At 39.7% G+C, this 24,974-nt stretch overlaps 1 protein-coding gene and 1 non-coding gene across 6 annotated transcripts in view; one reads left to right on the top strand and one right to left on the bottom strand.

Moving 5' to 3' along the window:
* GPATCH2L (G-patch domain containing 2 like) overlaps positions 1-24,083 on the top strand; it is a 60,508-nt gene extending 36,425 nt beyond the window's left edge. For 4 of the 5 annotated variants that reach the window (XM_043919176.1, XM_043919178.1, XM_043919175.1 and 1 more), the window contains 2 exons: positions 12,300-12,394; positions 19,010-24,083. In XM_043919176.1, the coding sequence (XP_043775111.1) occupies positions 12,300-12,394; positions 19,010-19,170 (256 nt within the window). In that variant the 3' untranslated portion in view covers positions 19,171-24,083. Of the gene's footprint in view, positions 1-12,299; positions 12,395-19,009 lie in introns of those variants that run through there. The other variant, XR_006343859.1, reaches the window with a different exon arrangement.
* Positions 6,083-6,189, bottom strand: LOC122705978. Its single transcript, XR_006344246.1, has one exon. It is a non-coding gene; the product is annotated as a U6 spliceosomal RNA (small nuclear RNA).
* Positions 24,084-24,974: the final 891 nt, after the last annotated feature.

Below are 24,974 nucleotides of genomic sequence, written 5' to 3'. Positions count from 1 at the left end.
CAGTTGTAGTTTTTGAATATCTTGCGGCAGTTTTCAGTTTCTTCAACTTTCCTGATCTTTCCTCTATTTTGGGTGATCACTTCGTAGTATATCACCATTTCTTTTATTCCTTCTTTTAAGTTTTTAATCTCATATTAGTTTGAGGCAGACTCAGGTAAGAGTCTTGGCTTTTACCTGGGCACAAGAATTAACCTCCCCATACTTCAATTTCCTCACCTTAAAAATGAAATATCATTATTTTGGGGGTTGGTGGGGATCAAAATGAAATAATATACTTGGATATTTAGCATACTGGTAGCTAATACTTATTTTGTTATATAGTTAACTACACTAGCCTGTTCTAAGGATAACTGCAGTTTTACAAACCTTGAGTTGGCTTCCAGAGTCATTTGCTAATGAGTATTTAGTATAGACTCTTGAGGTGTTTAAAATGATCCCAAGTTGGCTATAAGAGAAGACATTTGGACAGTACTTGGGTGAAAAAGAGAGAGACCTTCCTGTTAGTTGAAATATGATAGGCTGCACTCATTGTAATTCATTTTATCTGTTCACAAACGCTGTGATCTGCATATCAGAGTTGTGTGCCCAGCTGGCTGTGCCGCTTGACAAGGAGTTTCAAAGAGCAAAAAGAAGACTCAATTCATGCTATTAATTTTGACCTTTGGAGCCATAGTAAACAGCCTCAGGTTTTACCTCCGGGCTTGGGGGAAAGAACCTTTTATTAGTCCTCTGTCTGCTGGGGATGCTGTGATGCACAGCAGCTCTGCTCACCTCTTTAGTGCTTGGTTTCAGTCACGTGTTAGGAAATGTTTGTGCTGTAATGTTGTCCATAAGGCAGCCCACTGCTACCGGAACGTCCCATTCTGCAGTGCGCAGTTCTGGAATCTTTTGTCCTCCGTTGGACAGTCTTGTTTATAGCAGCTCTTAGCCAGCTGGCATCTTACTGCCAGGTATGGAATGATGAAAGCATTTTCTCTCTCTCTTGTTTTGCTACTGTAATATACCCATCCTTCCAATGGATGTGGAACTGTTCTGTTCCTGTGGGTGGCATGAGACAGTTTCATGATATGCCAGCCTTCGCCCAGCAAAGGGAAGTAAGTAGATTACAGAGAATGTTCAGGTGCTGGCGAGCAGTTTGTCACAAACTGCTGAGGGTTTGGTTTGAGTGAAAACACGAGTGGGATTGCCAGGATCTCTTCCTAAAACCACCTTTGTGTCCTCTGATCGGGAGGTGGTTTTCTCTCCTCCCTACAACACTCCTGTTTCTAGTGTCATAGGCCTGGATCCTGTCATATGTGCAAGTCTGTGAAGATACATCTCCCTGACTGGGTATTTAATAAATGTCGCCTAACCCTGAAGGTAAAATCACACGTGAGGGAAGGGGTCTGTGCTCCTCAGGGTTAATCCTCTTTTCCGTCATTCTCCTCTCACTTCCCTTGATCCTGGCTTACAGCTCCGTGTCTTGTATCACCTGTTAGCTCTTTATGCGTCGGCCGCCTTCCCTCTGTTGTGAGCTCCTGGTGAATGGACCCCTGGCTCAGTCATTTTGTTTATAACCTCTGCACCCAGCACAGTGTAGGCCTCATAAATTTTTGTTAAAAATAATTGAGGTGAATAGATTAGTAATTAAGGAGAATAATTGGAATATATGATGTATGTGACCTTTGGTCTTTAGAAATATCAATAGTTTTTTCCTGGTGTTACTTATTTGTGTGTTTTAAAGGAAAAGTACAGCAAATAAATATCTCTTTAAAATAAATTCTATTTTTATTTCATACCAAAACATGAACTTTTCAATGAATTTTAAAAATGAGTGCTTTTTGAAGGTGAACCATTCCTTAAAAATTAGTTTGCTGTTGACAGAAGAAGACTGTTTTCTTTCCTTAGGAATGACTTTAAACATCTTTGTTCTAAATCTAAAGCAGTCACTTCAGTTATTTATTTTTTGCCAACATTGGTTCTATTAAACATGCATGTATTTCTCAAAGTAAGTTTTTCTTCCCCTAAAAGTACATTCCTGCCCCAAGGACATAGTGACCTGCCCAGTTTCCTAAGTAACACCGCAGTTTTAACAACTCACCTGATCTTTTTAGTTACCTGCAGTAAAAAATAAAATAGACATGTTTACGTGTGAATATACAGAATACTCTTTCAATTAATTTTTAATCTTCAGCATTCACCTTCACAGTTACAATGTGAATTTAGTGATTTTTTTCCTGAAGTAAGAATTTTTAAAGAGTGTATTTAATGTCTTTAATGTTCATTCCACCCCCACCGCCCCCAGATCTTTTCAGCAAATGCTGCTGAATGTGATGCTTTTAGGAGAAGTACTGACCCAGCACTCATGCTGTGAAAGAAGTAGTGCCCGAAGAATACTGAGGCCCAGATCAGACGAAACAGAACTAGCGTAGCCTGTCTTTTCTCTGGGTTAATTGCTTGCATACTGAGGAATAATAAATACATTTTTCATCTACATTTATATTCATTTAGTCATTCTGTTATTCTTTAAGTTAAATATTTAGATCTATTTTATGGACTAGTTTGGCCTTGAGAGTTTTTTTTTTAAGCTCAGTAATTTTCACAGTAGGTAGAAGCTTATCAGAATTACCTGAGGTAGAATTTCAAAAGAAACATATTACAGATTCTTCTTCCATCCCTGCGTGGTGGGAGATGTGTATTTTGCAAAAGCTCCTTACATGATTCTGTTAACCATATGACACTTGAGTTGAGAAGGGAGTTTTAACTTGGTGGTGGCTTTAGCTTAACTAGTACTTAGCCTTTTTTTGCCTCTGCATAATTGAAAGATCCCCTCCCTCCTCACACAGTACATCGTTCACCACACAAGAGCAACTTGTACTGCTCTTTAAAAGAAAAAAAAAAGAGTTAAAAAAAAAGAAATCTATTTCTACCACTCAGTGGATAAGGATCGGGGTCTGTGAGCCAGTGAGAAGGGACTGTTGCCCAGTCCTTTGTGGTGGCTCCTCACCTGTGTGTTGTCCCTTTTCAGTTTCTGTCTTATGAGACAGCGACATTGTCAGAGTGAAAACAACACAATATTTGTTTTTACTCAGCCCTAGGTTGTGAAGTTATTCTGCCTCTTATGAAATAACTCTCCAACCTGGAAATGGTCTTAAGAGAAATGTTTTAAGAGGGAAGGAGTGCTAACCTGAATTTTAGGACTGAGTGTGACGTCTCTTCAGGCCTGCCTCTGTTCCTTTCTCTACAGCTTCTATAACTGGGAAAGCTGTGCTTCTGGAAGTGGGCCCAGGCTATAAAGCCCGTTAGGGAAGAGACTGTTTTGTTCACCACCATATCATCTCCCCCACCAGGTAGTAACTTGGTGAACAGTGAAAGGAGCAAAACTCCCCTCCTGAGTAGAAAGGAAATAGTCCACACAGAACTACATACTTTTATGACAAAATAATGTTATCGATTTAACTGTGTTATCTGGTTTCAGAAAGCCTCCAGTTCTTTCCTAAGAGGAATTTATGAATTTTGAAGATGTAACAATTAGGAGTGGGAATGGGATGGTAGAAGTAGACCGTTTACTGCAGAGAAGTGACAGGCTGAAGACTTTAGCAGTCGCAAGTCATTTAATGTAGGGACAGTTAACCCTGAAGCTCTCAACATCACTGAGCAGAGACCAGTGGGGGATCCAGGAAGCAAGGCCCAGGGGGCAGGTGGTGCAAGGACCACCTTGAGCACACGGCAGCCGCCTCAGAATGTTGCACTGTATGGTGCAGTGGATACCTGTATGTAGAACAGTAGGCAAGTAATACTTATTTTCATTTTACTAAAATAAGCATTAAAAAAAAATCACATTTCCATTTAAAGTGGTTTAAAATGTAAACATTTTTATTCCAAAATGTGTCATTCCTTGAAAAGGTGGGACAAATATTACTGACTAGGTCCATAAAGAGTGATAATATGTGCCCTCAGCCACCTTCCTGACATGTATCAAGCACGCAGAGCTATGAAATGATGGATGATGCGTAAATAAAAGGCAGTGTTTGTTTTGTTTAGCTCAAGTTGATACTTTTGAGAATTACTACCTTAAAACCCCTTTTAGTGTTTTTCTTATGCTTGTTATTTTGTATCTGTCAAAACTTAGCATTTCATAAACATTGACCTTGGAGAAGCAATAGTTTTTAATTAAACTTTTTACTGAAGGATAATATATGTACAGAGAAGTGTACAAAGAAATACACACCTGATGAATTTTCATGAAGCCACATCCAAATAACCCAGCATCTAGATCCAGAAATGGAACATTCCCAGAAAGAATCCCACAAGTTCCTTGGAGCCTTTACTGGTCGCAGTCCCTTTTCCTCCACTATCCACAGCTCAAGGGTAGCCACTGTCTTGCTGTCCAGTAACATAGTTTAGTTTGAAGAAATGGGGTTAATGTTTAATCTGAAACATTTTAAAGAGTCCTTTAGTGAGCTTAAGGTAAAGAAGAAAGGAGCATGGCTGTAACCTGTTACCCTTTGCTTGACTTTCTCTTTCTCTAGGTCTTTAGGAGAAGCATGATTGAGCTGGGCTTCCCTGGTGGCTCAGCTGGTAAAGAATCCGCCCTCAGTGCGAGAGACTTGGGTTCGATCCCTGGGTTGGGAAATCCCCTGGAGAAGGAAACAGCTATCCACTCCAGTATTCTGGCCTGGAGAAGTCCATGGGCTATCCTTGGGGTCACAAAGAGTCAGACAAGACTGAGCAACTTTCACTTTCACTTTTGATTGAACTAGAACAAAGGGCTTGGATAGTATTTACTCAAGCATCTTGCTTGTGGAAAAGATGGAAGTGCTATTCTGTACATTTCTCTGTTTTGAGGAGAAACAAAATTTGCAGTGTCACTTTCTTTTCTGCCTGTGTCTTTGACTTCAAAGGCAATTACTACCTCTACATTTAGACCTGTCTACCTCTGACATTCTGTCTTATGTGTTTCTTATTATTAAATCAGCATGCTGATTTAGACTTATTCCCAGAACTCTGTAAGGTATAAAAAATGGATCATTTCCGCTATTTTACACATTTATGCTTACATTTCACTTGGGGTTTCAGAATTAACTATTCATGGAATACCTAACTTATAGTCTTTTGCCATATAGATGCGAATGATCAATAAAAGAAGACTTAGGTGGAATTTTTTGGACCATAGGCTTTATATTGTAAATATCTGCCTTTTGTAGTGTTCTTTGCATTCTAAAATATTTCTTATGATTTCAGTCAAATTCTTATTTTTTCTTGTTTATAAACTGAATTGACTCTTTAAGCTTTTGCTATTTAAAGAGAGAGAGTATATGTGTGTGTGTGAGGGTGAGAGGGAAGCATGTGGGTGCACATCCCCATATGCTTTTAAACTGTGGAAGTTGCCAGACTGGGGACCTCTGAATAGGAAATTTTGCCTATTCAACAGTAGTCTTGTTGCTCTGCTAACTAGATTCTCTTAGATTTGACTGAGGTTTCATTTTTAAGGCTATTAAGCCATGAGACTTGATTCCCCAGCTAGGACTACCTATTCATACCAATTAGGAATTCATCTGATATAATTTTATTAGAGTCTTTTGTATATGCTTTGTACTCTGGTGGTGTTTTTAAAGTTGTATTAAAATATCATAACATAAAATTTACCATTTTAGGGAATACCCTGGTGGTCTAGTGGTTAGGACTGACTGCTTTCACTGCCGTAGGCCAAAGTTTGATCCCTGGTCAGGGGACTAAGATCCTGCAAACTGTGTGGCATGGCTAAAAAAAAATTTGCTGTTTGAATCCCCCGTAAGTGTACAATTGAGAATTTTTGTTTTTAAAACTTTTATTCATTCATATCCGTTGTAGTCAACAGATACTTAGTGGGGGTCAGCTATGTGCCTTGTGCTGAAGTTGGTAGGTCACTGGAAGATTATGAAAGAAATGTAAACGTGGTCCTTGTTCTCAAGGACGTTAGCCTCTTTAGAGAAACCAGATACATATACACCAGTTAAATAATGATTAATGGGCGATAAGGCCTAGAATGTTCAAGGAAAGCTGTGTGCAGATGTGAGACTCACTCAGCTTGGTCCTTTTTTTTTTTTTTCTTTTTCTTTATAAAAATATGGAACGCTTCACGAATTCGCGTGTCATCCTTGCGCAGGGGCCACGCTAATCTTCTCTGCATCGTTCCAACTCCAGTACATGTGCTGCCGAAGCGAGCACTCAGCTTGGTCCTTAATCAGGGGTAGGATCTGTCTAGGTTGAGAGGAAGGAGGAAGCAGGGAACTAAAATAGCATACCAGCATCCTAGCCATGGCAATCAGAGAAGAAAAAGTAATGAAAGGAATCCAAATTGGAAATGACATATACTATACATAGAAAATTCTAAAGATGCTACCAGAAAACTACTAGAGCTCATCAGGGAATTCAGTAAAGTTGCAGGATACAAAATTAATACACAGAAATTTCTTGAATTTCTATATACTAACAACAGAAGATTAGAAAGAGAAATTAAGGGAACAGTCCCATTTACCATCACATCAAAAAGAAAATACTTCTGAGTAAACCTACCTAAGGAGACAAAAGACCTGTACTCTGAAAGCTGTAAGATACTGATGAAAGAAATCAAAGATGACACACAACATATGAAAAGATATACAATGTTCTTAAGAATCAATATTGTCAAAATACTGTACTACCCAAAGCAGTCTGTAGATTGAATGCAATCCCTATCAGATTACCAATGGCATTTTCACAGAACTAGAACAAAAAATTTTAATTTGTATGGAAATACAGAAGACCCCAAGTAGCCAAAGCCATCCTGAAGAGTGCTGAAGGAATTGGGTTCCCTGACCACGTACTCTACTACAAAACTACACTTATCAAAACAGTATTGGTACTGGCACAAAAACAGAAATATACATCAGTGGAACAGGATAAAAATCCCAGAAATGAATCCACACATCTATGATCAATCTGTGATAAAAGGAGGCAGGAATATACGATGGAGAAAAGACAGTCTCTTCCATAAGTTGTGCTGGGAAAGCTAGACAGCTACGTGTACAATTAGAACATCCTCTAACACCATACACAAAAATAAACTCAAAATGGATTATAAACCTAAATGTAAGGCCAGATGCTCTAAAACCCTGAGAAAAACGTAGTCAGAAAACTCTGACTTAAATCACAGCAATATATTTTTGGGTCTACCTCCTTGAGTAATGAAAATAAAACCAAAAATAAACAGGTGGAACCTAATTCAACTTAAAAGCTTTTGCATAGCATAGGGAACCATAAACAAAATGAAAAGACAGCCCATAGAATGGGAGAAAATATTTGCAAGTGACGTGACCAACAAGCAGTTAATCTCCAAAATATACAAACAGCTCATGCAGCTCAATATCAAAAAAATAAACAACCCAGTCAAAAAATTAGCAGAAGATCTAAATAGATATTTTTCTAAAGAAGACATACAGATGGCCAAAAAGCAAATGAAAAGATGCTCAATATCACTAATACTTAGAGAAATGCAAATTGAAACTACAGTGAAATGCCACCTCACACCAGTCAGAATGCCCGTCATTAGAAAGTCTACAGATAACATGCTGGAGAGGGTGTGCAGAAAAGGGAAACTTCTTACACTGTTGGGAATGTAACTTGGTGCAGCCACTGGAAAACAGAATGGCGGTTTCTCAGAAAACTAAAAATAGAATTACCATATGGTCCAGCAGTCCCATTCCTGGGCATATATCTGCAGAATACAGTAATTCAAAAAGATACATGCACCTCAGTGTTCATTGCAGCACTATTTACAATAGCCAAGACATGGAAGCAACCTAAATGTATATTGACAGAGGAATGGATAAAGAAAATACAGGTGTAACACACACACACACACACACACACACACACACACACACACACACACACACACACACACACATGGAGTATTACTGAGCCATAAAAAATGAAATAATGCCATTTGTAGCAACATGGATAGACCTAGAGATTATCAGACTGAGTCAAGCAAGTCAGAAAAAGACAGACAGATGATATCACTTATATGTGGACTCTAAAATACAATAGAAATGAACTATACTTATGAAACAGAAATGACTCACAGACATAGAAAACAAACTTACTGTTACCAGAGGGGAAAGGTTGGGGGGAGGGATAAATTTAAGAGTTTGGGATTGACATGTAAACACTACTATATATAAAATAATCAATAAGGACCTACTGTATAGCACAAAGAACTCAATGTTCTGTAATAAGCTATATGGAAAAAGTAAAAAAGAATGGCTATGTGTGTGTGTATACCTGAATCACTTTGCTGTACGCCTGAAATTAACACAATATTGTAAATCAGCTGTTTATTGTTCAGTCGCTCAGTCATGTCCAACTCTCTGCAACCCCATGGACTGCAGCACACTAGGCCACCCTGTCCTTCACTATCACCCGGAGCTTGCTCAAACTCATGTATATTGAGTCACTGATGCCATCCAACATATCCTCTGTCGTCCCCTTCTGCTGCTGCCTTCAATCTTTCCCAGCATCAGGGTCTTTTCAAATGAGTCGGCTCTTTGCATCAGGTAGCCAAATTATTGGAACTTCAGCACCAGTCCTTCCAATGAATATTCAGGGTTGATTTCCTTTAGGATTGACTGGTTTGATCTCCTTGCAGTCCACGGGACTCTCAAGAGTCTTCTCCAACACCACAATTCAAAAGCATCCAATTCTTTGGCGTTCAGCCTTCTTTATGGTCTGACTCTCACATCCATACATGACTATTGGAAAAACCATAGCTTTGACTATATGGACCTTTGTTGCCAAAGCAGTGTCTCTGCTTTTTAATACAGTGTCTAGGTTTGTCTTAGCTTTTCTTCCAGGAAGTGAGTGTCTTAATTCCATGACTGCAGTCACCATCTGCAGTGATTTTGCAGCCCCAAAATGAAGTCTGTCATTGTTTCCATTGTTCCCCCATCTATTTGCCATGAAGTGATGGGACTGGATGCCATGATCTTAGTCTTTTGAATGTTGAGTTTTAAGCCAGCTTTTTCACTCTCCTCTCACCCTCATCAAGAGGCTTCTTAGTTCTTCACTTTCTGCTATAAGGATGGTGTCATCTGCATATATGAGGTTATTGATATTTCTCCCAGCAGTCTTGATTCCAGCTTGTGCTTCATCCAGCAAAGCATTTCACATGATGTACTCTGCATAGAAGTTAAATAAGCAGAGTGACAATATACAGCCTTGATGTACTCCTTTTCCCAATTTGGAACCAGTCCATTGTTCCATGTCCAGTTCTAACTGTTGCTTCCTGACCTGCATACAGGTTTCTTAGGAGGCAGGTACAGTGGTCTGGTAATTCTGTCTCTTTAAGAATTTTCCACAGTTTGTTATGATCCACATAGTTGAAGGCTTTAGCATTGTCAGTGAAGCAGATGTTTTTCTGGAATTCTCTTGCTTTTTCTATGATCCAGTGGATGTTGGCAGTTTGATCTCTGGTTCCACTGTCTTTTCTAAATCCAGGTTGAACATCTGAAAGTTCTCAGTTCAAGTACTGTTGAAGCCTGGCTTGGAGAATTTTGAGCATTGCTTTGCTAGCATGTGAAGTGAGTGCAGTTGTGCAGTAGCTTGAACATTCTTTGGCATTGCTCTTCTTTGGGATTGGAATGAAAACTGACCTTTTCCAGTCCTGTGGTCACTGCTGAGTTTTCCATATTTGCTGGCATATTGATTGCAACACTTTCACAGCGTCATCTCTTAGGATTTGAAATAGCTCAAACTGGAATTCTATCACCTCTACTAGCTTTGTTCATAGTGATGCTTCCTAAGGCCCACTTGACTTCACACTCCACAATGTCTGGCTCTATGTGAGGGATCACACCATCGTGGTTATCTGGGTCGTGAAGATCTTTTTTGTATAGTTGTTCTGTGTATTACTGCGACCTCTTTTTAATATCTTCTGCTTCTGTTAGGTCCATTCCATTTCTGTCCTTTATTGTGCCCATCTTTGCATGAAATATTCCCTTAGTATGTCTAATATTCTTGAAGAGATCTCTAGTCTTTCCCACTGTATTGTTTTCCTGTATTTCTTTGCATTGATCACTGAGGAAGTCTTTCTTATCTCTCCTTGCTGTTCTTTGGAACTCTGCATTCAGATGGGTATACCTTTCCTTTTCTCCTATGCCTTTTGCTTCTCTTCTTTTCTCAGCTAATTGTAAGGCCTCCTCAGACAGTCATTTGCCTGTTTGCATTTCTTTTTCTTGGGGATGGTTTTGATCACCACCTCCTGTACAATGTCATGAACCTCTGTCCATAGTTCTTCAGGCACTCTGTCAGAGCTAATCCCTGAATCTATTAGTCACTTCTACTGTGTAATCGTAAGGGATTTGATTTAGGTCATACCTTAGTGGCCTAGTGGTTTTCCCTACTTTCTTCAATTTAAGTCTGAATTTTGCAATAAGGAGTTCATGATCTGAGCCACAGTCAGTTCCCAGTCTTGTTTTTGCTGACTGTATAGAGCTTCTCCATCTTTAGCTGCAAAAAATATAATCAATCTGATTTCGGTGTTGACCATCTTGTGATGTCCATGTGTAGAGTCTTCTCTTGTGTTGTTGGAAGAGGGTGTTTGCTATGACCAGTGTGTTCTCTTGGCAAAACTCTATTAGCCTTTGCCCTGCTTCATTTTATACTCCAAGACCAAACTTGCCTGATACTCCAGGTATCTCTTGACTTCCTACTTTTGCATGATGAAAAAGGACATCTATTTTGGTGTTAGTTCTAGAAAGTCTTGTAGATCTTCATAGAACTGTTCAGCTTCAGCTTCTTTGACATTAGTGGTTGGGACATAGACTTGGATTACTGTGATATTGAATGGTTTGCCTTGAAAATGAATAGAGATCATTCTGTCGTTTTTGAGATTGCATCCAGGTACTGCATTTTGGATTCTTTTGTTGACTGTGAGGGCTACTCCATTTTTCCTAAGGGATTCTTGTCCACAATAGTAGATACAATAGTCATTTGAATTAAATTTGCCCATTCTGGTTCATTTTAGTTCACTGATTCCTAAAATGTTGATGTTCACTCTTGCCATCTCCTGTTTGACCACTTCCAATTTACCTTGATGCATGGGCCTAACATTCCAGGTTCCTATGCAGTATTGCTCTTTATAGCATGGAACTTTACTTTCAGCACCATACATATCCACAGCTGGGCATTGTTTTTGCTTTGGCTCAGCCTCTTCATTCCTTCTGGAGCTATTTCTCCACTCTACTCCAGTAGCATATTGAGCATCTACCAACCTGGGGAGTTCATCTTTAAGTGTCATCTTTTTGCCTTTTCATTCTGTTCATGGGGTTCTCAAGGCAAGAATGCTGAAATGGTTTGCCATTCCCTTCTCCAGTGGACCATGTTTTGTCAGAACTCTCCACCATGACCCGTCTGTCTTGGGTGGCCCTACACAGCATGGCTCATAATTTCATTGAGTTAGACAAGGTTGTGATCCATGTGATCAGTTTAATTAGTTTTCTGTGATTGTGATTTTCATTCTGTATGCCCTCTGATGGATGAGGATAAGAGGCTTGTAGAAGCTTCCTGGTGACTGGCTGTGGGTAAAACTGGGTCTTGCTCTGGTGGGCACCATCTTGATAGATATTAAATCAACTATACTTCAATATAAAATAAAAATTAAATAAAATAGCCTGCCAGCAATTTCAGTGTTAAGTCCACTGCCTTTCAGAGAATCTTTTGCTTTTCTAGCTTTGAAATTCTTACTCTTTTCTTTTTTAAATAAGCTGAATATTTATTTCAGGGAACCTATTGTTAGCACATAAATTAATATTTTTAAAAATCACAGAAACTAAACTTATTTTGTGATACAGTCACTTAAAAATCCATATGTATATGATGGAAGTGTTAAACCTGCCATTAAAATTCTATGCAAATGTCTGTGTTCATGCAGCATTAAACTTTTCAATATATTACCACTTGGGAGTAAGTATTTCATTAACAAGTTTAGAACAATTGTGGTTTTTATGAAAAATAATTGTACAAAACCAGCATGTAATGAAGCACATATTTATTGAAATTAATCTTGAATGTCTGTTCTGAATTCAGGTAATAAGTTGAAAATGGGTATATATTGTGTGTAAAGAATAAGTTGGGATTAATTCTGAATAATCTTGTACTGACACTTGATGGCAAAGGGTGGTGCCCATTTTGTTAGTATATGTCCGTAACGGGTGAGGAGTTTCATCTGGGCGGAACATAATGTCTTACAATAAGAATTACACAGTTAAAGCAGTGTTTTTTCTTCCTCGTATCTGCAGACAGGCAAACATACACCTGGGGCCCCCATGTTCACGTGACATCAAGAGGAAACGGAAACCTGTGGCCACAGCGTCTCTGTCCAGCCCAAATGCCGGTAATTATATATGTAGTTATCCTTTGTTGACCACCTGCTGTGTGTCAGGCACTAAATTATATGTTTTATACACCTTTTCATCTCACCTTTATGAGAAAGTAGGTCATTTTATTCCTATTTTATATGGGAAAACTGAGAATGTGAAAAGTAATTTGCTTAAAGTCTCTCTGACCCAAAAGTCTGTGCTTTTTCACTGTCATGCTTTCTTGAGTGTGAATCCCTATATTTCACCATCAGCAATCTGGAGTCATCTGCACTTCTGCTGCAGCACAGACAGGAGGTTAGATGTGTGGTAATGAAAACCCTGGTAGGGTGGCAGTTTAGTCAGTAGTAAAGGAGCCACCTGGGTTTATTTCCTTTCATGTTTGGTGTACAGTACAATACATTATCACTGTTTTAATGTCTAGTAGAGTGCTAATATTTTTCTATTCATGAAATTTCTAATTAAGTTTTCAAGTTAAGACTTAAACATTTTCTGGGCAAAATTAGTTATAGAAACCAAAATAGTAGTTACGTTCAGTGTAGGGTAGGGACCAGAGGATGACATGAAATTTTCTGCGATGCTGGAAATGCTTTATATCATGAACTAGGTGGGGATTACATGAGTATATGCACATATAAAGATTCATTGATTTAGGTGCTCTGTATGTATGTTAGCCTTAGATGAAAAAAGGGGGATGATTATACATTTATATCATTAAGAATATTGGATGTCTGTAGATATTTTTCTTTGGAGTTAAGATAATTAAATGTAATTGGTAATCATGGGAAATACTTTATATATTGCAATACATTTTAGGATAAATTACTCTGGTTAAACGGAGCAGGCAATGGCAACCCACTCCAGTACTCTTGCCTGGAAAATCCCATGAACAGAGGAGCCTGGTGGGCTGCACTTCATGGGGTCGCTACGAGTCGGACACGACTAAGCGACTTCACTTTCACTTTTCACTTTCATACATTGAAGAAGGAAATGGCAATCCACTCCAGTGTTCTTGCCTGGAGAATCCCAGGGACGGGGGAGCCTGGTGGGCTGCCGTCTATGGGGTCGCACAGAGTTGGACATGACTGACGTGACTTAGCAGCAGCAGCAGCAGCAGCAGCAACAGTCTGGTTAAAAAGACCATATCTGCTTGTAGGACCTATCAGAAGTACTTATGGTTATTTTCTTACTGATGGTGAATTCACTCTGAGGGAATTGAGTATATCATAAATTATTTTATTCTCTTCAGAAAATAGATACTGGGTTGGCCAAAAAGTTCATTCAGATTTTTCCATTAGAGCTTAAGGGAAAACCCGAGCGAACTTTTTGTCCAGCCCAATAGATCAGAGCACTTGATACCTGAGTAAAAGAGTAGACCTCAGACAGATAGGAACTCTTATCTCTCTAAGTTATTAGTAAGTTTCAGCATACTCTGAAATTGACCTGTGTAAGCTTCTGTTTGTATGGCTACTTGATAGTGGTTCATAATGAACAGTCTCAATCACAGTTCTGATGGTTGTAGGAAACTTTTTTTTTTTAAGTGAGTTTTCACATGGCCATGCCATGAACTGAACATTTTGTCTGAATTATTTCACTGAATCTTTGCAACAACTTAACAAGGGAGATGCTGGTTTTAATTCCCAGTTTACACACAGGAAAATTGAGGCTTAGAGAGGTTAAAATAGTCACGAAGGTTACATGGTTGATAAATTGTAGACCAAGAATCAGTCCAGTTTCCCTATGACTCTCAAGCTGCCCTCTTAAACACGGCAGGTGTTTGGTCTTGTATATGACAGGATTGCTTCCAAACCATGACTCCATGTCAAAACCCAGGTCTTCATCCAGTCTGTGAAATTAATAGAAGCAGTGAAACACAGTCTCCCCTTTTCATCTTTTTGTTCTTTTTCCCCCTTGATATCTAGCTCATGATTTTAGCTTTTAATTGCTGATAATAGCAGAACTGTTGAGAAGAGTTCACAATCCTTACTCCATATTCAAATCAGGAAGTGTACTGGGAGGTATTAAGAAGACTTGAGCCTTAAACATTTCCCCTGCTGAGCCCAACTCCTCTCACTTGTTGACTAAGGCCTGCTTCACTGAACATTTTCTTTTTTTTTCCCTATCCACAACCTGAGTGCCCCATGGAGGTGAAGGACATAGCCCAAGCCCGCGCCATCAGTCAGTAGAACAAATGGGCTTGCTCTGCCTAACATCGGGCCATCTCGGATTCCACCTCTTTTATAGAAATGAGTGATGAAGAGAGGTGCGTTCCGCTTTGCCGCTGTATTAATACACATCAGGGGCCAGCTCCTGGCACTAAATCACGCTCCTGCATACATCTGTTATCGGACTCTTCACCAGTGTGATGAACAAGACTGCAGATAGAGGCTTCCTTGTGTCATTCTTTATAGGATTTTCCTAAAAGAATAAATAGCTCAGATCTCTGCCAACACTCTCCCCTGTCACCGTGATGAATTCAGCTTCTTTCTTAAACATGCAGCCACAAATCTTTTCCCTTTCCCCCTCCCCCATTAGTGGAAAGTTTTGAGTTGAAATTGACTGGATTTAAAGATATTAATAAGACTAGAAAGGTGAAGAACAAAAAGGAAAAATGTGCCTTCCTGTCTTTTTGTATTAATGTTAAGAAAGACCAGGGAGAAGGACCTTGTCGTGGGGTCGTTGGGTAGATCCATCTCCACTCCTCTTCCCTCTGTGGCTTTGAAACATGCTTGTGCTTAGTGCACAGAGATCCACCCTGGACCCTAGTGAGTGAGTGTGTTAACCTGCCTTTAAGGTTGATACACCAGAACAGGGAATGCCCAGCACCGTCTGTCCCATGCTGAAGTCAACCAGCCATTGTGTGTGTTCTTAAAGAATGCAACTGGAAAAGAAAAAAGGGTAATTTTCTTGAAAATTTGCGAGACTAAGTAGTTAAATGAAGGATAAGGAACTCAGATGAAAACAAGACTTCTTTATCTTGTGATGGTTTTCTTCATTAGGGTGGCAAATCAGAGCTTTGGGTGTGCAAATTCCAATTTTTTCAAAAGGTAAACGCATAGCCTTAAGTGATGGAGAATTGGGATGACAAGATGTTCTGTTGAGAGTTCTGACTTTTTTGTGTGTGTTGGGGGGGGTGGGGGCGTGGGGATCTGAATTTTCCAACTGTGTTCCCTGCACTGGAAGTACAGAGTCCTAACCACTGGGCTGCCAGGGAAGTCCCAAAAACCTTAACTATATTGGCCCTTCCAAGAGCCTTTTTTGACCTTCTTGGGATAGGATATGTGTCCTTGAAAGGGTACCCAACAGTTAACCTGTTAATTAGTTGTATAAGATTTCAGATACCAGGCCAGCCATGCTAACAGTGCATTCACCAGGGCAGGATGTTTTACGTGTCTTACTCACTGCTATACCCCCAGCATCTAAAAAACAGTACTCCACACATAGAACAATCTCCTTAGATATTTAATGTATGAATTAAGTGAATAGAATCTTTAAAACAGAGTTATTATCAATATTATTCTAACCCTGTGATTGGATTCAGTAGTTCCATTTTAGGTTGGCCCTTGTCTCAGGAGTCATAGGGCAGATTCTTATTGCCCACTATGCCTTTTAATTAGGTTTAAATGTTTTTTAAAGTTAAAAATGTTTTTGAAAATAAATATTGAATGGCCGCAAAAGAACGTTTATAGAATATATACATGGTGTAAAGAAAAACAATACAAGTATCCATGTACCCACCACCTACTTTACAAAAAAGAGCATCAGGGCTTTTCTGGTGGTCCACAGCTGAGACTCCGCCCGGATTCAGTCCTTGGTCAGGAAACCGGATCTCTTAGCTGCAACTGCAAGAGTTCACATGCGGCAACAAAGACCCAAGATCCCGAGTACCATAACTAAGACCTGGCGCAGTCAAATAAATAAATATTTAAACAAAAAAAGATTCCCTTAGGGGAAAAAAAAAGAATGTCTTTTTAAAAATTTTCTTCCCACTCTCTGAAGGAGAGTGGGAATATATTATCCTAGTATATATTTTTGGTTAATTATTTGTCATTCTTTGTTGTTTTCAAATAGTTTTGACAGACACATGTATCTCTAAGCATTATATTGTCTAGTTTTACATTTTTTGAAGCTTCTGTAAATGGAATGTCATATTTTATAAGTTACAAGTTTCACCTAGTTCTTGATTCATTCACATTTTATCCTACCAGAATCCATTCATTATTGCCATATGTATAGTATTCCATTTCTGAGCATGATGAATATATTACAGTTAATCATTCTTGATAAACATTTCCATCATATTCTTACGCTGGTTTATGCTACTGGGGAAAGTGTTGCACCATTCTGTGGAAGAACATATGCAGAAGTTTTTCTTGGCCATTTCTCAGTTCTTATGATGGCTGTATCAAAACAAGCAAACAAAAACAAAAAACAGCATACGTTGTCTGAAGAATGTGGAAAAATTGGAAACCTTGTGTATTGCTGGTGGGATTATAAAATAGTGTAGCCGCTCTAAAGATCCGGTGGTTTCCTCAAAAATTTAGACCTAAAACTACCCTGTGATCCAGCAGTTCTGTTTCTGGGTATATATCACCCAAAAGAATTGAAAGCAAGGATTTAAATAGGTGTATGTACACCTGTGTTCATAGCAACATTATTCACAGTAGTCCAAAAGTAGAAACAACCCAAATGTTCATCACTGGATGAATGGATAAACAAGATGTGATCTATACATTCAATAAGTTATTATTCAACCTGAAAACTTTCATTATCAGAATGAAATTATGACACATTATAATATGAATGAAGGCAGTGTGTTAAGGAAGATAAGCCAGACACAAAAGGATGAATGTTATTTGATTCCACTTATAAGAGGTACCTAAACAAATCAAATTCATAGAAACAGAAAGTAAAACGGTGGTTGCCAAGGGCTGGGGGAGGAGGAGAATGGGGAGTTATTGTTTAATGAGTTGAGAATTTCCATTTGGGATGAAGAAAAAGTTCTGGACATGGTGGTGGTGATGGTTGTGCAACAGTGTGGATGTACTGAATGCTTCTGAGGAGTATGTTTAGAAATTATTAGAATGGTACATTTTATGTGTATTTTGCCATAATAAAAATATATATATATGTAGCCAACACAAAAAGTTTTTCTCAGATAAGTTTTTTCCCCATGGTTGATGACCTTGTGGTAATGGTAGGTACAGTTTTTATGAAATTTATTTTCACTTATATAAGAATGAATGAGCATGCATACTTGTGTATGAAAAAGAGAGATTTGGGTGATGATGTCATATGTATTTCTTGCTGCTGGGGTTGAGGTTCTGAACTGTTTGAAAACTACTGCCCTCTAAAAAACTTCTATATGTGCCATAGAGTAATAGCTTTCGATTTTTTTCCTGATAACTCACAGGAAGAAATTCATGTTTGAATATATATTGGGTGTACCTGTAAAATCTGAAATAAACCTTTGGGTGCCCTCTGATATTTTCTGTTCTTTTTCATTAAGGAAAAAAAAAAAGTATTTGTCACGACCTACTACATTGGTTTTGTGACCCATAATTTGAAAATTACTTTCCTAGATTATATTCCTGGGAGTAGAATTATTGTGACAGGATAAAAATGAAAAATTTTAATGTTTTGCGTTATTTTAGTGTATATTTGTTTTCAGTAGAGTGATGGTGGTTTGTGCTACTCTGCTCAGGGGGCATTTGCAAATGAGGGAGCAGTGTTGGATTATCACAGTGACTGGGAATGCTTTGAGCATTCAGGGATAGGGTCCAGAAGGGTAGGTGTCCTAAAAGGAATACGACAGCCCTGCACAAGCAGTGGTTATCCTGTCCAGAATGTCTTAATGTCCTTGCTGAAAAACAGATGGCCCGGCTGTGTAATTTTTCTACCATTTGCCTTACTGTTCAGTGTTTCTTGGTGACACTGTGATATTGGAGGCATGAAACATTAGAGAGAGAGCAGAGGGCTTGGAGTCTAGTATATGAGTTTGAGTCTTGCTGCTTAAACAGCCATGTCTCTGAACGAATTATCTGCTTCCTCTATGCCTCAGTTTTCTGACCCCAAAAAAATGGAGATGGCAATACCTATTTCTAAGCGTTTGCATTAAGAAATAAGATTGTATGTAACATTGGGTTAATTAATGAACTTTGCAAAAGGTCAGAAGAATAACTATATAAAAATAATAATTTCTTGATTATTGTGCATCTGCTAAATATTAAACCTATGTTCACTTCAAAAAAAAAAAAAATAAGATGGTTAAGTATGCAGTGTTTATATAGTACAGTTCCTGGCACGTAAATGCTTCATAAGTGGTTATTAGTACAGTAAGAATTTGTACTCCTTGGAAAAAAAAAAAAAAAAAGAATTTGTACTCCTGAATTTATTCATTTATTCATTTAAACCTATTTTCTGATGTGGAGAAATACTTATCATACTTAAATCTTGCCTTTAGTTTTTGGTTAAAAAAAAAAAAGAAACCCTATGTAACTATGTAGCTGCTTGGCTTAATAGGACATAAAATATAAGGACTAAGAAAGTTTTGTGTTGACATGTCTCTCATTCTAATTTGTCTCTCTCTGACTTTTTTCCTCTTTACTTTAATGGTAACGCCCTTACCCCAGTTCACATGGATGCAGTGGAGTCAGCCACACCAGCGTCACAGGCACCCAAACCTCCAGACTCTGAGTGGCTGGTCAGGACCTCTGCCGCAGAGAAAGCCACTGACTCAGCTGCAGCTACGTTTTTTAAAATGCCACAGGAAAAGAGCCCTGGATACAGCTAGACCGCAGTATTTCACCCACCAGGAGCTGACTGGATGTTGTTGAAACAAATATTAGACTGTATTATATTGTCTTGCATATCTTAATTGACATTCCCAGTCCTTTCGCCATCAGGACTGACTCCTCTTCACACAAAGAAGTGAACTCTTTCTCTTAGAAAATCATGTTGTGCAAACCTTTCTTTTTTATTATTATTATAAAGTATCGAGACCACAGTTTTTTAAAAAAGGCCGTCCGATGCTGTATGTGTTAAATTGCTATTGTTGTCCCGACAGTTACCCACAGCTCTGTTCACAGAGCCGCTGATGTTTGCAGATATGTCTTGTTTTTCTTGAAAAACCAGTAACTGCTTTTGTGTATTTTTTGTGTAGTGCTTTTAATACCATTTGAGGAAGTTCTAAATTTGCAGTCAGTTCCAAACACAGAGTTAAGACCTGTGTGTGGAATTAACTTGCAGGAGATAAGGCTTGCCTTTGAGCCTGGTCTTGATTCAAGCAGAGTGCCAATAAGATAAATCCAGAACGTTCTTAATTTGACGCCTCAGAAGAGACACCAGCAGCATGGGCCTTGGGAACTTACTCTGTTTTTCTAGATGGCCTGTTGGAATCGCCAGCAGCTGCATTGTATGTTGCCTCATCTCCAAAGTCTGTGTTCTACCAAAAGAGGATCTATATATATACACACAGATTGGTATAATGAAGAAGGTCCTTTAGGTATACAACAAATTTAAAATAGTCAGTGAATTGTGTCTAAATACTTCATGTCACAGTGTAAGCCTTTATGTACTAAATGAGACTTTTACTGTTAGTATTATAGGTCAATAACCTGTAGCAGAAATTCATACTCTATCATAATAATGGCTTCTTGGGGCCATACTTTGGGGAGGAAAAATGCCTTTTCGACATGGCTTTATACTTGGCGTGTTTATGACGGCTTAGCTGCCTGTGGAGTTATATATACAGCCATGCCTGAAGTTGGATGATCCTTTGTCAAAATGAGGAATACGTGACTGCCTACAGCTATTGGAGAAAAGCCACCCTTTCTAAAAAAGTAGCGTCAAGAGTATCTGTCATCCCGGGACCTGGTTGGCAGAAGGGCTCTTTTTTGGTACAAATTGAGTGCTTTTCCTCTGAAATACACGGGAGCCGTTCTCAAGTGCCCGCTGCTCTGGTGACGCTCTGGAGCACCTCGCACGCTGGCACTGGCGGGACGGAAGCGCAGCCGTGCCTCTTTTCTCCCACAGGACGTGATGGTGGGCCGCTCCATTGTAGTCCTTTGAAAACTGTCATCCTCGTCAGTGGTCCACGTCAGTGAGGTTGGTGTGAATCCGGTGGGCAAGGGGGACCGGAAGCTAACTTTCCGTAGCACTTTGTCGAAGACTGAGAACCTGGCCGTCGTCCGTAACAAGGGATGTGGCGGAGCGAGGGGCAGGTGGAGGTTACGGAGTGAGGAGTAGTGCTCAAGCCAGCCCAGCTTCCCCGGGAGCCACCCGGGTGCTCCTGTAGCGGCGCGTGGCCTTCCTCGGCGCACGGGCTGCACCCACACCGGTGTAGGGAGCATGGTCTGTTGGCTGCAGAGTGGCTCTACTCTTGTTTTCAGCGATGAAGGCAGCTTTCTGTTGTCATGTGCATCCTTACTTAGTCCCAGGAGTGTCCTGAGGCACACATCTCTAACAGAATTTGTTGGATTTGGGGGAGAAATCCACGAACATAATGCTTTTATTTTCTCTGCAGTAAGCTCCATGGCTCATGCACAGATCAGTCTTGTGACAACGGCCTGTTGAGACCTCTGTAGTTTGGGTAGCATCTTTTTCTTCATGACACATAACCTAATAATTCTCCTTTTTACCTGTGATTAAAAGTAATTTTTATGAACAGCTTTACTTACATTTTAAAATCTCTGTGATGAAAAGGTAGGTGATTACTACTATTTTATAGGGTTAAAAATAGTCACAGAACTTTGTGACTTACCCCAAATCACATAATCAAGCCAAGACTAAAATCCCAGACGTTTCAGACTTTCTTAGTCCTGGGTTGTAATCTTTTGTTTTTCATTGATAGAACTGAGTCACTCTGAGGGTCATATTTTTTAAACAGTATGCCAGACAAGCTGTATATCCTCTTTCTTGATCAGTCTTCCCTGCATATTTTGAATACTTTGAGCAGGGAGCACCCAGAATGCCATGCTGTGCTGTGCTTAGTCGCTCAGTCGTGTCTGACTCTGTGCAGCCCCATGGGCTGTAGCCCCCCAGGCTCCTCTGTCCATGGGGATACTCCAGGCAGGAATACTGGAGTGGGTTGCCATGCCTTCCTCCAGGGGATCTTCCTAACCCAGGGATCGAGCCCAGGTCTCCCACATTGCGGCCAGATTCTTTACTGTCTGAGCCACCACGGAAGCCCATGAATACTAGAGTGGGTAGCCTATCCCTTCTCCAGGGGATCTTCCCGACTCAGGAACTGAACCGGGGGTCTCCTGCATTGCAGGCAGATTCTTTACCAGCTGAGCTGCCAGGGAAACCCCAAAATGCCATATCTACCTGTAATAAGCAGGAAAGAAAATTAATTGCCTAAGAGAATAGCCATTAAGCACACGAGTACATTTCCAACACAGGGTTATAAACTGTGCTCCTTCTTTAAAGCTGCCGCATGAGCATGCTTATAGAAGACTCACTGACTTACTCTGCTTGTTTTTTGTATGAGTCCATTCCAGAGAACTAACCTTAGAATCAAGTGTATTTTGAATCTTAAGCTTTAAATTTCCTTTTTAGACAGCAAAGTGTGTAATGTTACAAGTTAAGAAAAATCTGTTACCTTTCAACAGAAAAATAATTTCAAAATCAAGTTTTGTAATCTGTTGGAAGAAAACCCGACAGCTTGACTTCCTTTGAGGATAATTTTTGAGCCCACATACGTATGATCTGCTCAAAAGTAATAACTGAAGCAGAGTTCCGCAGTTCTTCCTTATTTCAGGATTCTGATTTATCTCAGCATGCTATGTAGTCTGCCTGTCTAGATCCTAGTCTTGGGTATTTTTCACAGTGGACGAAAGTCAAGACATTATCTACTTGCATGAGCATCTTTCATAAAGGATAATTCTGCTTACAGGTTCAAGAAAATTTGAGATTATATTTCAAATTCAGTGTTTTAAAGGGAACAACTTCATTTGCATCAGAACTTTTGTTGCATTTTGGTAAGAACTATTCAGAAGAAATTAGTTGGTGTTTTTTGGTGCCAAATTTGGAGGAGCAGAGTATGATCTTTGTTGAGTGGTGTGTTCTTGAATTCTATAGAAATCAAGCATAATTGGAAATTGCAGGTGACATTGTTGTGCTGGGCTGTACAGACAGGCTGCAAAAAAGGCCATTTTGGCAACAAAATGACCAAAAGCTGAAATAAAGATTCTTAATCTGTGATGCTTATGGCATCCTTTGCTAAGTGAAGCTCAACACCTCGGACAGGTAATTAAACTATTTCTGAATCCCAAATGGATGAATCTGAGATATCACTGCATTTTGGAACCAGAAGTGCAGTCTAGACCACAGCACAGCAAGTTTTGATGCTCCCAAGTACAGGAGCAGAGTTATCACAGAAGTCGTCTAGAGTCGAACAGGTCAGTGTTGAGCGAGGAAGCCAGGTGAGCACTGTCGTGGCTGGTGTGATGGGTTCCCCACTTTGGCTCAAGGCAAAGGCTCCTGGTGATGCACGATTCATGTCAAGTCTTTGCTTTATTTTGACTTTACTACATGATTCTGAGCCACAAGCTTTTGTTTCCTGGGGATCTGGGTAGGTAAAAATCTCAGTGTTAGAATCCGTATTCAGCATTCTGTATATTTGGTGAACCTTACCTTGAGCTGGGATGAGAGCAGAGTGACTTTGTCTGGCAGCTGTGTCTACCTTCTGGTTGGGGCATAGCTGATAGACTGTATCATGGTTCGTATGATGGTGGGAGGGGTTGTGGAAGCAGGTTGCTCTTACTGTCAGCAGCTTCATTGGTTAATGCCTGTTCTAGTTGTCAGTATTTCCTTATCTCCTGATCTCCCACTCTAGTCATGACAGTTAATGGAGTGACCGACAGTGACAGCATTCAGGTTGGGTTTCTACCCCATTAGAAAACTGGCACAGAGGGAGAAGGTGAGGAAATTGGTGGGTTCTGCTGTTAGCACTGAACACAAGTGGTCCAGTGACGCCTTCATCTACGTTAAGGTCACAAAACAGATGAACATCAAATGCCTACAAATAGCAACGTTGAAAAGAAACAGGATATTGAGTAATCTTGGCTGAAGAGTGTGAATTATAAAGTTTGTAAGAAGCTCAGCAAAAGAAACTTAATGGCCCAAAGAAAACATTTTCCTGCCACTGCACTAGGTAAAATTGCCAAATGTGGGGAATAAGTTTTTCAAGCACAGTATTTGAAGAGTGGGGCAGATCCTGAAGATGTTCACCAAGGAAAGGAATATTGGCAAGATGCAGAGTGAGAAGGCGAGGGGAAGAGAAGGAGACGCTTAGAGCAGGCATGCTAGGACCCTGAGACCAACAGCACCCACACATTCTCTTGCCGACCAGATCGACTGAATCAGAAGCTGAGGGTGAGGCCCAGCACTCTTCCCAGCCCTCCAGGGGACTCCACATGATGTGTTTGCAGGCTTTGCCATAATTGGAAAGAAGTGTTTTAATATACCGGTATACCCCCTAAGCTCTGAGGTGCTCTTATACTTTCCTCCATAAGTATAGAAATGTTTGTGTATGGTTCTTTGCAGAAACTATTAAATGTCTTATTTACCACACTTTTCCCCTCAAGGTCCTGAAAGATCTGGAAATACTGAGATAGGGTGATGTGGAGAAAAATGCCATCAAGGCCATTTTTAGATGGATGGAAAACAGCTTTTTTTAAAAGTGGATTAAAATATAACAGTGGATTTTTAGTCTGTGAGTGATAAGTTGTTTTTCGCCATTGATGGTAAAATATTTGTGCAAGATACTGCTATCCATAATTTTATGATACCTGTTCATTACATCTTAGTTTCATGGGGAAATGTCATGTATTCTCCAGCATCGTAATGATGAAGCCTTTAAAGTTGGCTCACAAAAACGAACCAAAAAAAAGGGAAAAAAACCCCACCTCCAATACATAGCTATTGTGTAACAAATACCTGTTTGGTTATTGGTAGTCTTTTGTTGGGAATTAATCTCAGTACTTCAGAGCTTGTGAAAATCAATTTTCAGTGATCCCAGTTAATCACACCCTATCGTCTTTGTTTTACATTTCACCTAGTGATTGCACGGGGGTTGGGGACCTGTAGTAACAGCGTGTTACATGTTTTCTTTGGCTGACTTCCTATTCAGTGTTTCAGAAGACAATAATCTTGAAGCTTTGAAATGAAGTCATGGCCATTTTTCCTTTAGATTTTATTTCTTTGAATTGGCCTGGGTCCGACTTTATTACTAAAACCTGGGAATATGTGTAGCTACAGAGGAGTTCTCTAGTATCATTTCCTCCGATGCTCATGTTTTGTGCCTGGATCTTTATAAATGCAACTGAGTGGTACCATGGAGAGAGGTCAGTGCCATTGAAAGAAGAGTCTGATGTTACAGCTCCCCTAGAAACAAGAGGCATGGTTTGCCAGGCAGGGCCACACCAAGTTTGGATCAGAAGGCAGGGGATGGGGACAAGCGATAGTTTTAGGCCAGAGCCTTGATGGGGGTTTTCTTGGGAAAGGCAAAACAGGGCAGGGAGAACAGTTTAGGAATGGCTAGTGAATAATTCCCAATAATTCCTGGTCCTTAAAGCTACATTGTAGGCTCTAGTT

The sequence above is a fragment of the Cervus elaphus genome, chromosome 12 (genome assembly GCF_910594005.1).
Source record: "Cervus elaphus chromosome 12, mCerEla1.1, whole genome shotgun sequence".
NCBI lineage: Eukaryota > Metazoa > Chordata > Mammalia > Artiodactyla > Cervidae > Cervus > Cervus elaphus.
Note: the sequence above shows the minus strand (reverse complement) of the source record. Positions and strands in the feature narration are given on the sequence as shown.